The 12,886-nt window shown below is 48.6% G+C and overlaps 3 protein-coding genes across 10 annotated transcripts; 1 reads left to right on the forward strand and 2 right to left on the reverse strand.

Annotated features, from left to right (window-relative positions):
• LOC108020615 (uncharacterized) lies at nt 1-3,146 on the reverse strand. 7 transcript variants are annotated; one of them, XM_065865367.2, is made up of 6 exons: nt 2,500-3,146; nt 2,017-2,415; nt 1,758-1,947; nt 1,330-1,548; nt 1,076-1,245; nt 1-1,015 (listed from the first exon to the last, which is right to left on the reverse strand). In XM_065865367.2, the coding sequence occupies exons 1-6, from the start codon at nt 2,825-2,827 to the stop codon at nt 966-968; spliced, it is 1,356 nt and encodes a 451-aa protein (XP_065721439.1). In that variant the 5' UTR covers nt 2,828-3,146; the 3' UTR covers nt 1-965. The 7 variants fall into 7 exon arrangements, with proteins under 7 accessions (XP_065721439.1, XP_036673285.2, XP_065721438.1 ...); XM_036817390.3 differs by having other exon boundaries at nt 2,017-2,433; nt 2,500-3,145; XM_065865366.2 differs by having other exon boundaries at nt 1,076-1,248; nt 2,017-2,433; nt 2,500-3,144.
• Nucleotides 3,147-3,497: 351 nt separating this feature from the next.
• LOC108017592 (C2 domain-containing protein 5) lies at nt 3,498-10,873 on the forward strand. Of its 2 annotated transcripts, none has more exons than XM_036817328.3 (10): nt 3,498-3,790; nt 3,845-4,146; nt 4,266-4,611; nt 5,170-6,800; nt 7,683-8,022; nt 8,220-9,341; nt 9,397-9,484; nt 9,549-9,938; nt 10,005-10,277; nt 10,340-10,873. In XM_036817328.3, the coding sequence occupies exons 1-10, from the start codon at nt 3,627-3,629 to the stop codon at nt 10,400-10,402; spliced, it is 4,719 nt and encodes a 1,572-aa protein (XP_036673223.2). In that variant the 5' UTR covers nt 3,498-3,626; the 3' UTR covers nt 10,403-10,873. The 2 variants fall into 2 exon arrangements, with proteins under 2 accessions (XP_036673223.2, XP_065721432.1); XM_065865360.2 differs by having other exon boundaries at nt 3,501-3,790; nt 6,502-6,800.
• On the reverse strand, nt 10,680-12,532 carry Golgin84 (golgin A5). Its single transcript, XM_017089021.4, is given in 3 exon segments — nt 10,680-11,103; nt 11,171-11,715; nt 11,717-12,532. Coding segments are annotated over 3 exon segments (1,509 nt in total). The 5' UTR covers nt 12,466-12,532; the 3' UTR covers nt 10,680-10,888.
• Between the last annotated feature and the right edge of the window lie 354 nt (nt 12,533-12,886).

Here is a 12,886-nt window from a genome sequence, read left to right on the forward strand (position 1 = left end):
TAAGTTTAATGCATTAAACACATTTTTGAACATTATTTTATTGACTTTGATAATGGTTATGATTTTTGCATCTTTTGCTAATATATTTTGTGTATTTCGTTACTTGGTTTTCTCAGCTTAATTTAAGGGAGTTACATAATTACGAACTTTTTTGCTTAAATTGTGGCTATAAGAAGAGTTTTTGTAAAACAAAAAGAAAATAATAAGTCTGGCTTCTGTCATTCACGTCAAGATGGTAAAGAAAAAACACATTCTTGCAAAATCATAAACGCTTTTCAGGAGTATATGGGATTGAAAATCAACTTTCACTGTCGAGAGTCGTTTGCGGTTTTGAGCTTAATAACTAAAATATACATTGCATTCATTTGTATACAATTTGACATGATTCACAAAATGTTTAAATTTAGTTTAGTTCATTAAGAAGATCATGTACGTACTCGTAGTTTCCCGTCATATAAAAAATATGATTTTTAGCATACTTTGGTCACAGTTGAATTGTAATTGTAAATGGAACTAAGGAGGAGCACATAATCATTTTTTAGGCTGGAGCTCAGTGCAGGCTAGCTCCGTTTGTCTATAAAGAAAACATTAAACAACAGGCAAGGCGGGTATTTTCAATATTTCTGTTCAGGATTCAAAGGGAGACAAAACGAAAACAAGTGAGGAAAAATTAATTTGGGCAAGGGGTTTATATAGAAAGACGTCGAAACACGAGTTGGCTTAAATGCTAAGAAAAAGAGAACTGTATCCTTACTACTAAAATTGTATGTTCTGAGTGACCGCGTGTGTGTGTTGTGTATCATAATGTATTGCAAGTTATTTGCTGCATTAAACATAGATTCCCTTCCTGTTACTCGATTTCTTTCTGCCCTAATCCCTTTTTATTTGGTTTCTTGGCCTATCGGAGCACGCGCAGCGTTCTGATCTCTAGTGTGCCGTCAGGGGTGGGAGTGGGAAGCGGTTGTCTAGTAGTAGGCGGCTGCATTCGAATAGTTCTGCGAGTAGGCCTGCGAATCTGCAAGAAGACGATGACCGATGACGGATGACGCAACTGGAGGGCACTGAAATCACCTACCATAACCCGCATAGGCACGCTCATCGTAGCCAGTGCTCTGCTGTCCATGCTGGCTGTAGTCCGCTTGCCCGGCGGCATTGTAGTCTACGGCGGTCGAGCCATACTGCTGGCTGTAGTCCTGGCTGTACGACTGGTACCGCGTGTCCTGCGGAGCAGCATAGCCCGTCGAGCTGCTGGGAAACACAAAGCGTTACATTAGCACCTGGTCGGTCCAAAAGGAGGGAAGGAAAGGGAGTCAAGAGTAGGTAACCCACTTGTAGTTCTGATACTGGCTCTGATCGTACTCAGTGCCGTGGTGGGCCGCGTAGCTACTGCTGGCCGGAGCACTTGTCTGCGATGTGTGAGCCGCATAGCTGCTGCCGCCGCTCTGGCCATAGCCATTGTATCCCTGCTGAGTGGTCTGGGTGCTGTAGCCGCTCTGCGCATAGGGATCCACTTGCTGGGTCTGGTCGTGGGTCTGGTAGCTATGGTGACTGTATCGAAAATGGGTACGTTAGTCTTTAAGCTAAATAGTCAGGCATTTAGAGTTGCAATTGTGTTAGAAATATTCTCAATGGATTACTCCGACTTTTTTGAATAAAACTACATCTTTATGGGTTATATAAACCCAGTATAAATCAAATCTTTAAATGGCTTTCCAACATACTATTGCTATTATATGCACGACTTATCGACGTCTTACCTCTGCGCTGGCGCATGGTGACTTGGCGGCGAGCCATATGACGACTGTGAGGACATGCCGCCGCCTCCGCCGCCACCCATATGCTGCTGGGTGGAGTGGTACTTGGGCGTCATGGGCCGTTGGCCGTAGGGACCGCCCTCGTAGCGACCGCGCTTGGGACCAGGACCACCGGGAGCGCCGCGTTTGAGAGCTGGTACCGGTGCGAGTTGTGTATTGGGATTATGTGCCTGATGATGATGCAAGGGTGGCCGACTCATACCTTGATTGTAGCCGCCCCTGCCGCGCGGGGCTCCGCGTCTGGGCATCGAGCCATGCTCTCCGCCCGGACCGCCGCCCATGGAGTTGCTGTGGTGGCTGTGGGAGCCGCCGTACATGCTGCCTCCGCCGCCGCTGCCGTTCATGTGCGAGTTGTAGCCGCCGCCACCTCGTCCGCGTCCGCTGAAGGGACCGCCGCGTCCCCGCCCACGGCCCAGATACGGAGGAGGTCCGCCGCCATTGCTGCCACCTGGGGCGGAGCTGCCGCCATGCGAGTTGCTCGAGGGAGCGACCGACGAGGTCTGGCCATCGGTGGCATCGTCGCCGGCTGGCTCAACCGCTGGCTGTTCTCCACTGATCGCCGAAGTCGGCACTGGCGACACGGTCTTGTTATTGTCGGCACCTGTGTGTTGTTTGGGAGCTAGATTGGATTGGATTGGATTTACATGGTTCGGTTGGGAGTCAGGGGATTGGCTGGTGAACTTACGTTGGGAGTACAAGGGCGGACGACCGCCTCGCATGCCCATGGGGGCTCCACCGCGTGGCTGATAGCCACCTCCGCGTCCCTGGTAGCCCATTCCGCCGCGGGAACCTCGCATACCCCTCGGAGGACCCGACATCATGCCTTGCATTGGCGGTCCCCCGCCCATCCCGCTGCCGCCGCCTCCGCGCATGCCACCCATGAAATGTCCGCGACCACCACGACCACGTCCGCGATCAAAGCCACCGCGCATAGGTGCTCCACCACCGCGTCCGCGGAAGCCGCCGCCACGTGGGCCGCCCATCGATGGCGAGGACACTGAAGCTCCTTCCATGATCCTCGCTGGCTGACTAAGCACTCTGGAACACACGCACTACCACTGGCACTGAGACTCTTTTAAATCAGACGCGGATTTTGGGACTGCAGGAGCCCGGGGAAGAAGAAGCTGCGCTCGGATGCCGGAGAGTCGTGCGATTTTTTCTGGCGACGGGGAATCGCTGCTGTCGATGGTCACTGGTCACTTGCTCACTGCTCTAATCAATGCACTTTCAACTATGACTTATCTTAATTAACTTATTTATCTAAACATTTTTCGGGTGTCCGGAGCGCGTTGGTCTGCGTTGAGTGAAAAAATATGGCGGCGACTATTGATTTTTGTTGCAGCGCTGCCCACTCGTCACCGCATTCTTAAGCAGGGTTGTCGCCGATCGTTAGATTTGGCTATAAATAGCTATTTTTTAACATCTGCTCTTAGTTCTCTGATGAAAAACATAGCCAAACTTATAAAAGGAAGAAAACGTTACCAGGTTGGCAGAACTGATCACCACTTTAAAGTTAATTTCAGCTGTATTTACCTTTCTCAGAAGGTGTATTAGTTAATTTTAAACAATTAAGGATCTCTAAGCCTTTGATTTGTGTAACACCCCCACTTTCATTTATATTAGCACAAAACAAAGGTAATCCCTTTCCCACCCAAAAGATTGATATCTTGGGATTTCGCTACTCCCCCACTGCGGTCACACTGAGAACTGGGAAAATGGAAAACAGAAGATAAAACGTGAATCCTTCTGGTCGAAATTCAGTGGTTACAATCTGGTATCTGGTGAAAAGGGGCGACAGGCGAAAGAGACAGGATGCCGGGCAAGGTGGGAGTGAAGATCAAGGCGGCGCGCAACCTGCCCGTGATGGACAAGAGTAGCGAGACCACGGACGCCTTCGTGGAGATCAAACTGGCCTCGGTGACCCACAAGACGGATGTGTTCCGCAAGAGTTTAAATCCCACTTGGAACACCGACTGGTGAGATCTGATCTTTTAGTAGCTCTTCATATTGTAACTCCTTTATTCGGAAAGGTTCCGCTTCGAGGTGGACGATGCCGAGCTGCAGGACGAGCCCCTGCAAATCCGCTTGATGGACTACGACACCTACTCCGCCAACGATGCCATCGGCAAGGTCAACATTAGCTTGAATCCCCTGTGCCTGGAGAGCTCTAGTCAGGCGGTGCACGGCAAGGGCACCGTGCTCTCCGGCTGGATTCCTGTCTTCGACACGATGCACGGCATCCGCGGCGAGATCAACGTGATCGTCAAGGTGGATCTCTTCTCGGACGTCAATAAGTTTCGGCAGAGTTCCTGCGGCATCCCCTTCTTCCACTGTATGTTGTTTTTCTGAAAGCCTCTATCCGGTCTTTAAGCTAACCTGCTTTATTGAAACCAGGATCAGTTCGTTACATCTTCCCAAGAAAGCCTCTTACTATCTATATTTCTTCCACAGCCCAGTGTGTACCCTTTGGCTACCGCGCCCAGGTGATTCACGGCTTTGTTGAGGAACTCGTGGTCAATGACGATCCGGAGTACCAGTGGATAGACAAAATTCGCACTCCCCGTGCTTCCAACGAGGCCCGACAGGTGGTATTCCTCAAGTTGTCGGGCCAGGTGCAGAGGCGAATGGGGCTGAAGGCCATAAATATGGGTGCTAATGCCGTCATCGGCTATACCCAGTGCTTCGATCTGGAGGGCGATGTGGGCGTGGTGGCCCGAGGCATCGGAACGGCGGTAACGCTGATAAAGGACACCAGCACCAGTCAGCCGAACAGCGCGGATGTGGCTCTCATCGAAGAGTGAGTATTTTTTGACACTAAGGACCATCTAATGAGTCATAATTATTACTTATTTAGCGAATTATCATACTCTTGCAGAGAATTAGTCATGCTCTGTTTGTCTGTATTACACATATTACATAAGGCTAATATATTTAAATGGCACCGTCTAATAATAATCATGAAAATATTCTATATCTGTATCTCCCTTATAATTTAAGATACCTTTCCAATTATGTCTTATCATATGAAAAACTGTAGTTTGCAAGAGTATTTGAAACTTCGGTACCCGAAGCCAACCTGCCCCTGTTTGTAAAAAGTCTTGGTTTAGCATCCGTAGCCGAATGTAGGTGCTAGTAGAAAGCCAATTTAAACATGTTCTAAAGCAATTTCTTTCTTCTCTTGAACGTTCTCCACCCCACACCGAAATCTCTCCGACGATGTTCATCCCTCGATATCTCTACTTTCGCTCCTTGTCGTATCGTATTGCACGTTTCAATCGTTGTTGTTTCGTTGTTGTGTCGTGTTTGTGTTTATAAAACATTTACGTACCGTATCACCTTCCCCGAAAACGGCTAGACTGACACAAAAGTATCTAGACTTCCTCAACTGTGCGGGGGCCAGCAGCGCAAGTCTGCCGCTTTCCGGCCGCACGCCCCAATATCGTCTTAATATATATAGGGAGCCCAGCTCGTCGGCGCCTTCGTCTGCAGCAGCGGCGGCAGCAGCAACGTTGTTCTACCTGGAGAGTGCCAGCAGCGACACCGAGGATGCAGAACTGATGCAGGATCTCATACGGCAGGAAGACGAGCGTGGCGATCGAAGTCGCGAGAAGAAGCTACGACACCGCATGCGCCGTCTAACCCTCTCCTCGAGTAAGGTTTTTACTCAGAAGTATGCCACGCTTATACGTCGGATTGAGCCGAAGATCCCGGAGAATGCTACGCAATCGTTAAGCAGCATCTTTGGAGGAGCTGCGGCTGCCACTTCAAGTTTTAGGCGCCGGCGCAAGTCTCGCTTTAACGCTTCGACATTGAAGTCATCTATTCCCCCGTTTATAACGCGTTCCATCAGTAGCGATGCGGACGTTCGTCCTGGTCGTATGCCTGACAAAAGTTTTCTCACAGTGCCCGGTTTGTCGGAATACCAGGAGAACACTCGTTCGGCGCCTGATTTACCAGGAGATGAGTTTCAGGCCAAGACTCGGCCATCATCCAATTACTCAACTGATTCAGAAGAGTCTCTACAGTTGGATCTGGAAATAGGTGCGCCCGATAGCAACGTGGACGAGTCCCCTGACGAGGAGGAGAATCTACAGGATAATTGGATTAAGCCAGGAGAGACACGTAGCTGTGAAAACAGCCAGCAAGATTTGGGACCCAGGCATCACAATCTGCTTGAGGACCTCAAAGGCTTCTCACGTCGGCTGCAAAAGCTGATGCATCTGAGTCCCAAGAGTAGCGAACTGGAAAAGAGACCAAAGCTGCCGTTTGTGCCCTCGTTGGAACGCAAGCCATACTACAGCTCACAACCGGAGTTGCCCACCTGCTCCGATGACTGGCTGGGTTCGAATCTCAGTGGATCCTCGTCCATGCTGCAATTGAACGTACTTCCCAGTTACGAGAAGACCTTGCAGCGCAGTGCCTCGTTAAATCATTTGATGGCACCCGAAACTCTCGTACCGCCCAATACGTTGCTGCTGAAGGCGCCCGAGCTGCGCGTCTGCCCCTCGACACCTACTCCCACCCAATCCGACCATTTTACCTTTGATTACTATAACCCCCCCTGCCTTGACCAAATAGATCAATCTGTAAATATCTCTAATAGTACTAACCATAGTAACCACAATAATGAGTCATCATTGCTTGCTCCATTTGCCATTCGACAACAACAACAACCACGCGAATTTAGATCCAGCACTGAACTCCAACAGCAACCAGGTTCAACAGGCGTAGCCGGAAGCAGTGGACCGTCAAATATACCCACAACTGTGGAGGGCAGCAGTCCCAATTTGAAGCGGTTCGCCTCGCCGGTGAGCAGCAGTCGTCTTAAGTTGACGCCTAGTCCCTCAAAGAGCGGCATCTCGGCGACCACGAATGCGGATAGCGCCTCCACTTCTACCGCCTCGACGGCCACGACCATGGTGCCGGTCACCGTCGGCGAGATCTGCCGTAGATCCTCCGACTCCGACCTAAGTGTCACGCCCAAAGGTATGTAAGCGGACATTTCAAGGCTTGGCAGCCCTGATTCCAAATTCATGGGCCAACTCCAGAAATTCAGAGAAATCTAATTTGGAAAAAAATCAAAAAATTTTTGGACTTGAATACGGGATCAGGGCTGCTTAGGGATCTCCGATCCCGCTAGTTAAGATCTAGGATAAGGCCTTAGGCTCTAACCATCTAAGCACCAGTTGCTGTTCAATATTTGTGTGTTTCGCTGTCTCCGTGTGTCTTTTTCTCACCGTCTCTCGTCTCTGAGTAACCGTAAACGTCTCTTCCAACGTTCTATCTTTGCGTCCGCTGCCGCATCTCGCCATCAGGCATAGCCTTTACATTCCACCGGAAGCGTAAGTAGATGCTCCGCCTAATCTCGGTGTCCTTTCTCGATGTACCTCTGTGTATCTGTGCGTGCTCCTCTCTGTTTCTTCACCTCGCCCGCACTTTTGGCGGGTGATTGCTGTTCTGTATCGCCAAGTCTTTCCCACACTATTTCTTGCGAATGCCTCATCCGAACTGATCTATCCTTAAATGTTCCACTACACTATCATAACGTGTGTTAGACTTGATCTAAACTGAGGTCTCAATCAATAGGTTTTCATTTGATTTGATAATTTCAAAAGTATTAGGGGTTTCTACACAATCGGTAAATTTAATTTCAAATCAACACCATCCATTTAATGACATATTTTTAGACTATATCAGGAAATTAAATGTAAAAATCATTTTCATTAATTGCCAAATTCCAAATTATTTATGTATATTCTGGCTTAAGACATTCCGCTGTAAATATAAATGTATTCACTATGTGTAAGACCCATAAGTAACCATGTCTGTAAAATGCATTTAATATTTCTATATCTTCTAATTTCGCAGGAAACTCAATTTGTGTGGCCAGTGAGCGTTTGGTGGCCGCCACGGCTATGATGCGTTTAACACAGCCGCCAGTGGGAGCCAAACCAGGAACAGCGGCCGACAGTATAGACATGTTGGAATATCCCTTCCTGACCATGACAAAGTACCCCACGGGCTTTATTCTTCATCTGGGTGCTACGGTCGCCGCACGTTCTGTGAAACTATTGGAGCGAGTGCCCAATCCGGATGAGCCAGAGGTGCGCGACAGTTGGTGGACAGAGCTGCGCATGGAGATCCGATCGCATGCCCGTTCGCTGGGCTGCAATGTAGTGCTAGGCTATGCGGAGTCCACAACTATTTCGTAAGTACAAAAGGTGTCACTGCCAGTATCTGAGTCTTATCAATTTGTTTAATGCTTCAGAATGGGTACTATATTTGATTTTATTTTTAATCAGGTGACTTCCAAACAATCCATATAAATCAGTAATCTCTTATTCAGAACTTTATAAGCCCACCTGCTGAGATAAGCTTAATTAATACCGTATCTTTGTTTCGCAGTGACGATGTCTGCGTTTTATCTGCCACTGGAACGGCGGCAGTGATCAACATGGTGTTTAACCGATCTGTATCGCAAACCGATATCTTTACCATGTCAAAGGCAGCCGCTGGCGTTGCGGCCATGACAACTTCCGTGGAGGAAGGGAATGGAAGCAGTGCCGGAGATACGAGCATTGGCAAGGACAGCGGTTCCTTGGGCACCGGGAACAGTTCGGGAGGAAAGCGTTACGGACTTCCCCCATTGAATGGACCTCGGAATGCCTGCGCCATCTGCCACATACCCTACAACCTAAGCTCTGTGCCCTTCAACGTGAAGATGAAGAAGTGTGCCGTGTGCCGCAAGGGGCGAGTACCGGACGTACTCCTGGCCACGCTGGAAGTGCCTGAGTTCATGCAGGTCACCGGGCGCGGTTGCTTCATGCAGGCTCAAGTGGTGCGCGCCAAAAGAGATCTGCGTGCGGAGCTGAACGCCAAAGAGATATCCGATGGATTGCCCTTCCTGGAGTACGAACTGCATCGAGTGCTGATCAACAAGCTGAAGGCCAAGGGCATGAACGCCATTTTTGGACTACGCACACAGGTGGCCATTGGAGAGCGCATGATAGCGTTGATAGCCACGGGCACAGCTCTATTTCTCACTGCTCTGCCAGTTCCGCAGGTGCCAAAAATTGTCGCTGGTAATTCGTGGACCGACAAGCAAAAGCTGAATGAGCTGCAAAAGAAGTTGCAAGAAACGTTTGAGCGCAATCAGGAGATCTATCAGCTAAAAAGTTTGGATCCTGATTTGGCCGCCAATGCGGGAACAGCAACAGCCACTGGCGCCTCGGGGGACAAACAATCGGATACAGACGACTCTGATGAGGAGGAAATGAACGAGATCGATCTAAATTGTGGCAACAAAGAGCTGTGTGTCTTAGAAGTGGACGACATCGAAGACTTGGAAATCATATCGCTGCTGATGGAGCCATATCCACCGGAAGGCTTCCATGTGGTCAATACGCAGCAGGTACCAGGCATGCTAGAAATGGACACAGTCAAAAATCTGCAAATGTTCACCCAAGTGTGGCGGGCTCGTCTGGAAGTGGGTCAAAGCGTTAACGGCTTTCCCAAACACTTTCAGAGGTAGGTTTTCAAGTTGTTATCATGAGCAACAGATAAAAAATACATGTTTCCCTAGACTGCTGCAAACCATTTACTTCAAGCTACGCACGATGATACCCTGTGCCATCTGCGATCTTCGCTTCCGACTAGATCTGCCAGAGACGGTAAGCGAAGTGATTCCACTTGGTTAATAGTCACCCCTAATTAATTAAAAATTAATTTTTCTAGGATCAAATTCAACTGCTAGTCACTGGCATGGCGATGGGACTTACCGATGCCAACAAAATGAAGTACCGTGGACGTGGTCGCCCGGTACCACAGCAGCAGCCACCGCCACAACAGCAGAACGGATTCCATGATAGCACAGTGCACGCCACCCAGTCACAGCCTGAATTAAATGGAAAACGAATGCTGCAGGAGGAGGATTACATTTTTCCCCTGGACGAGGATCAGATGGTGGACACCCCCACGCCGACCAGTACAGCTATACCGCCTTTTGGGATGAGCTCATTTAAAATGCGCAAAACCTCGCCATCACGTCTAAACAACCTGGCTTCAGGATTGCCATCCACCGGAGTTAAATCGTTGAATGTTGGGCTTCTTCCACGTAATCGATATGTACGTATATGTTACTTAATTATACATTATATCTATTTTTTAATTTATATCCATACTTCTTGGTAGTTTCCTCTGCGAGATCGTTACGGAGTGGATTTGACGCCCTTGAGTTTCATACCCGGTGGTCGCATAGATAAATATTTGGGCAACCTGAACTTTTTCTTCATCCGAGAGAGTACCTCGATCCGGGAGAATGGCGGAATCAGCGGATTTGTCCATGGCTTTATCACCGAACTGCTAGCTGTGGTGAGGGCCCACATCGCTTCACTTGGCGGAAATGCCATGGTCTCGTTTTACATCACCGAACTAATGTTGTTCGATAATCAGCACAAGAATCAGGTAAGCCAATCATTTGTTTGGCCATCTGAAAGCCTTTTAGCTTACTCAAATAATATTTTTAGGGTCAGTGCCTGATTAGCATTGGTGGCGATGCCGTCTATGTGAGCTACCATGCCGATGACTGATACAAAAACTTGCGGGGCATATAGCGCCTATTTTACGCGAATCGTCCCAAGAGCCTCTACTCTCTATTTTCTTCCGCTTAGCTAGAACTGTCAGCTCTGCCCAGCAACTGAAGTTAATCTAATTCACGTTCACTTAACAACTTTACAGTCTCTGTAGTTGGATTCTTTATGCAATATTTTAACTGTGAGGAATCGTCCTAATCCTAACTTAGTAGTGCGAATATTTTCGGTCTTGTTACTTGTTTGCTTGATGTTTTTAGCGTTAAACCAATTGCAATTTCTGTACATAGTTGATGTTTATTGAATATTGAATTTAGAACGGTGCGAGACACAAGTATACTAACGATATAAACAATTGTTGCAACCACAAACATGACACACATATACTCGTACTTCTAGATATCCAATTTTGGCGTGTAAAATACAATACATACAATATTTAAAAATAAAAGAATTGCTCAATTAAATGGATTCGAAGCGATTCGATTAGTTTGGCGTGGTGGAGAGCAGCACGAACATGACCCAGAGATGGAGCAGGGCCACGTAGACGATCACAGAGACTCGCATCATGGGATAGCGACGCAGAAAGGTGCCCACCCGGATGCCCATGGAGTCCGCCTGGCGGAGAGCTCGCTTAAAGCGGCGGGCCACACGATTGTCGAAGGGACTTGGATGCATGAGCAGCGGGAATTGGGCCTTGACTGTGGAGTATATAAATAAGAGATGTATGTCAAGGCTTTATTAATTGCCGAACTATGTGACACTCACCATCATCCGTGCTGTTGAGCAAAGCATGGCGGGAGCTGCCCCTTTGGCTCTCCATCTCAACCAGGTGCATGTTCTGCTGGAGCTGCGTCTGTGCCTTCTCGTGCTGCAAACGCAGGGCATTCCTCTCACTAGTCACTCTTTCCAAAAGAGTCTGCCGCTCGACCAGTGATTGAGTGAGAGCCTTTAACCGAGTCTCGTAATTGTTTTTGGCTCCCGTATTGGCCTCCTCGCTGAGCCTCTGGCGCATCTGCTGTAGCTGCTGCTCCCGCTCCTGAAGCCGAGTGGCGGAGGCGGCCATCTGGTTACTGAGTTGTTGACGAAGGGAGGCTAATTCCTGGGTGAGAACTCTTTGATCGGACTCGGAGGCTACACTGTGTTCGCGTGCCTGTCGCAACTCCTTGGCCAGTGATTCCTCCCGCTGGCGGGCTGAGTTCAGCTCCACCTGGCGCTGTCTTTCCTGGGAAAGGTAATCTTCCAGTTGCAGCCGCGCCTTTTGCAGTTCCTCGTTGGCATGCTCTAATTCTTGCTTTAGTGATTCGTGTTCAATCCGCGCCCTCCTCCATTGGCCTGGCCTTCAACTCTGCAATGAGGGAATCCTTGGCCTGCAGAGCCCGCTGCGCCTTGATTCGATATTCCTGCAGCTCCTGACGCTGCTGATCCGTTTCCTTGGTTTGCATCTGCAATTTGTGGGCGGTGCTCATGTATTCCTGCTGCAGCTTGGCAAGATTGGTTTCCAGTTCGGAGATCGAGTGCACATACGCCATGTTCGCACTCTGAGCCTCATTGTAGTCGTGCACCGCCTTGTCCCGCTCTTCGGAAAGTGTCTTGACCAGAGCTTCCAGCATCTGGCTGTGCTGATGCAGATCGAACTTCTCGGTCTCGTTGTTGAGTTCATCCAAACGCAGACGCAACTCATCTCTTTCGGTTGTGATCTCATTCAAGGCGATCTTGAAGGCGGCCAGTTCGTGGGTGTCGGACAACATGGAACTGCCGGAACCGCCGTCAGGATTGTTGGAGAAACTGGCCGACGTGGACATCTTCTGGCGCATCTCCTTGGTGACCACTGCGCCGCCACCCTCGCTTTTTACACTCGATGAGCTATTGGCCACCGAACGTTTCGCTGGCGACAGAGTGGACTTGAGTGACAAGGACTGGGTGCTGCTGGTCATGCTCCTGCGCATGGGATCCGCTGTTCCGGTGGGGCTGTCCGTCTGCAGAGCCGTTGCCGCATTCTGGTCCAGCTTGTTCAGAATGTTTTCGGCCTTGTCCGCCAATCCTGTAATCCAGGATGACATGTTTTCCTAATAACACAAATCTATCCAAGCAAAAACACGTAAACAATACCTCACTGTGTGACCAGGTCAGCACTGACTACCGAACGGTAACCCACAAACGCAAGGTCTCACTAAAAATAACGAGATATTTTTCAAATCGTTAATATATAAAGTAAAAAATGTATGTATTGGGTGGGCAAGAAAGTCATGTCGTTTTTTTTAGTAATCGTTTTTAATCTAATTTATTTACGACTAATCTTTTTCGTATCTTTTTAGTATCGTTTTAAGGCTTATTGTCTTAGGTACTATCGACGAAAATTTGGTAATTATTCGATAACATTTGTGGAAGCTATAGCAAATTAAACATGGAGGACCAAAGTGAGCATTTTCGGCATATTTTGCTTTTTTACTTCCGAAAAGGAAAAAAAGCGGTCGAAGCTCG

Source organism: Drosophila suzukii, chromosome 3, assembly GCF_043229965.1.
Source record: "Drosophila suzukii chromosome 3, CBGP_Dsuzu_IsoJpt1.0, whole genome shotgun sequence".
In the NCBI taxonomy this organism is placed as follows: domain Eukaryota; kingdom Metazoa; phylum Arthropoda; class Insecta; order Diptera; family Drosophilidae; genus Drosophila; species Drosophila suzukii.

Bases quoted from the DNA above. Each gene is read 5' to 3' on its own strand.
- LOC108017592 (XM_036817328.3), top strand. From the start codon at position 3,627: ATGCCGGGCAAGGTGGGAGTGAAGATCAAGGCGGCGCGCAACCTGCCC. The intron at 4,147-4,265 runs GTATGTTGTTTT...TTTCTTCCACAG, and splicing joins CGGCATCCCCTTCTTCCACT to CCCAGTGTGTACCCTTTGGC. The intron at 9,485-9,548 runs GTAAGCGAAGTG...TAATTTTTCTAG, and splicing joins GACTAGATCTGCCAGAGACG to GATCAAATTCAACTGCTAGT.
- LOC108020615 (XM_065865362.2), bottom strand. From the start codon at position 2,827: ATGGAAGGAGCTTCAGTGTCCTCGCCATCGATGGGCGGCCCACGTGGC. The intron at 1,249-1,329 runs GTGGGTTACCTA...TGTGTTTCCCAG, and splicing joins AGCCAGTATCAGAACTACAA to CAGCTCGACGGGCTATGCTG. The intron at 1,016-1,075 runs GTAGGTGATTTC...GTCTTCTTGCAG, and splicing joins GCGTGCCTATGCGGGTTATG to ATTCGCAGGCCTACTCGCAG.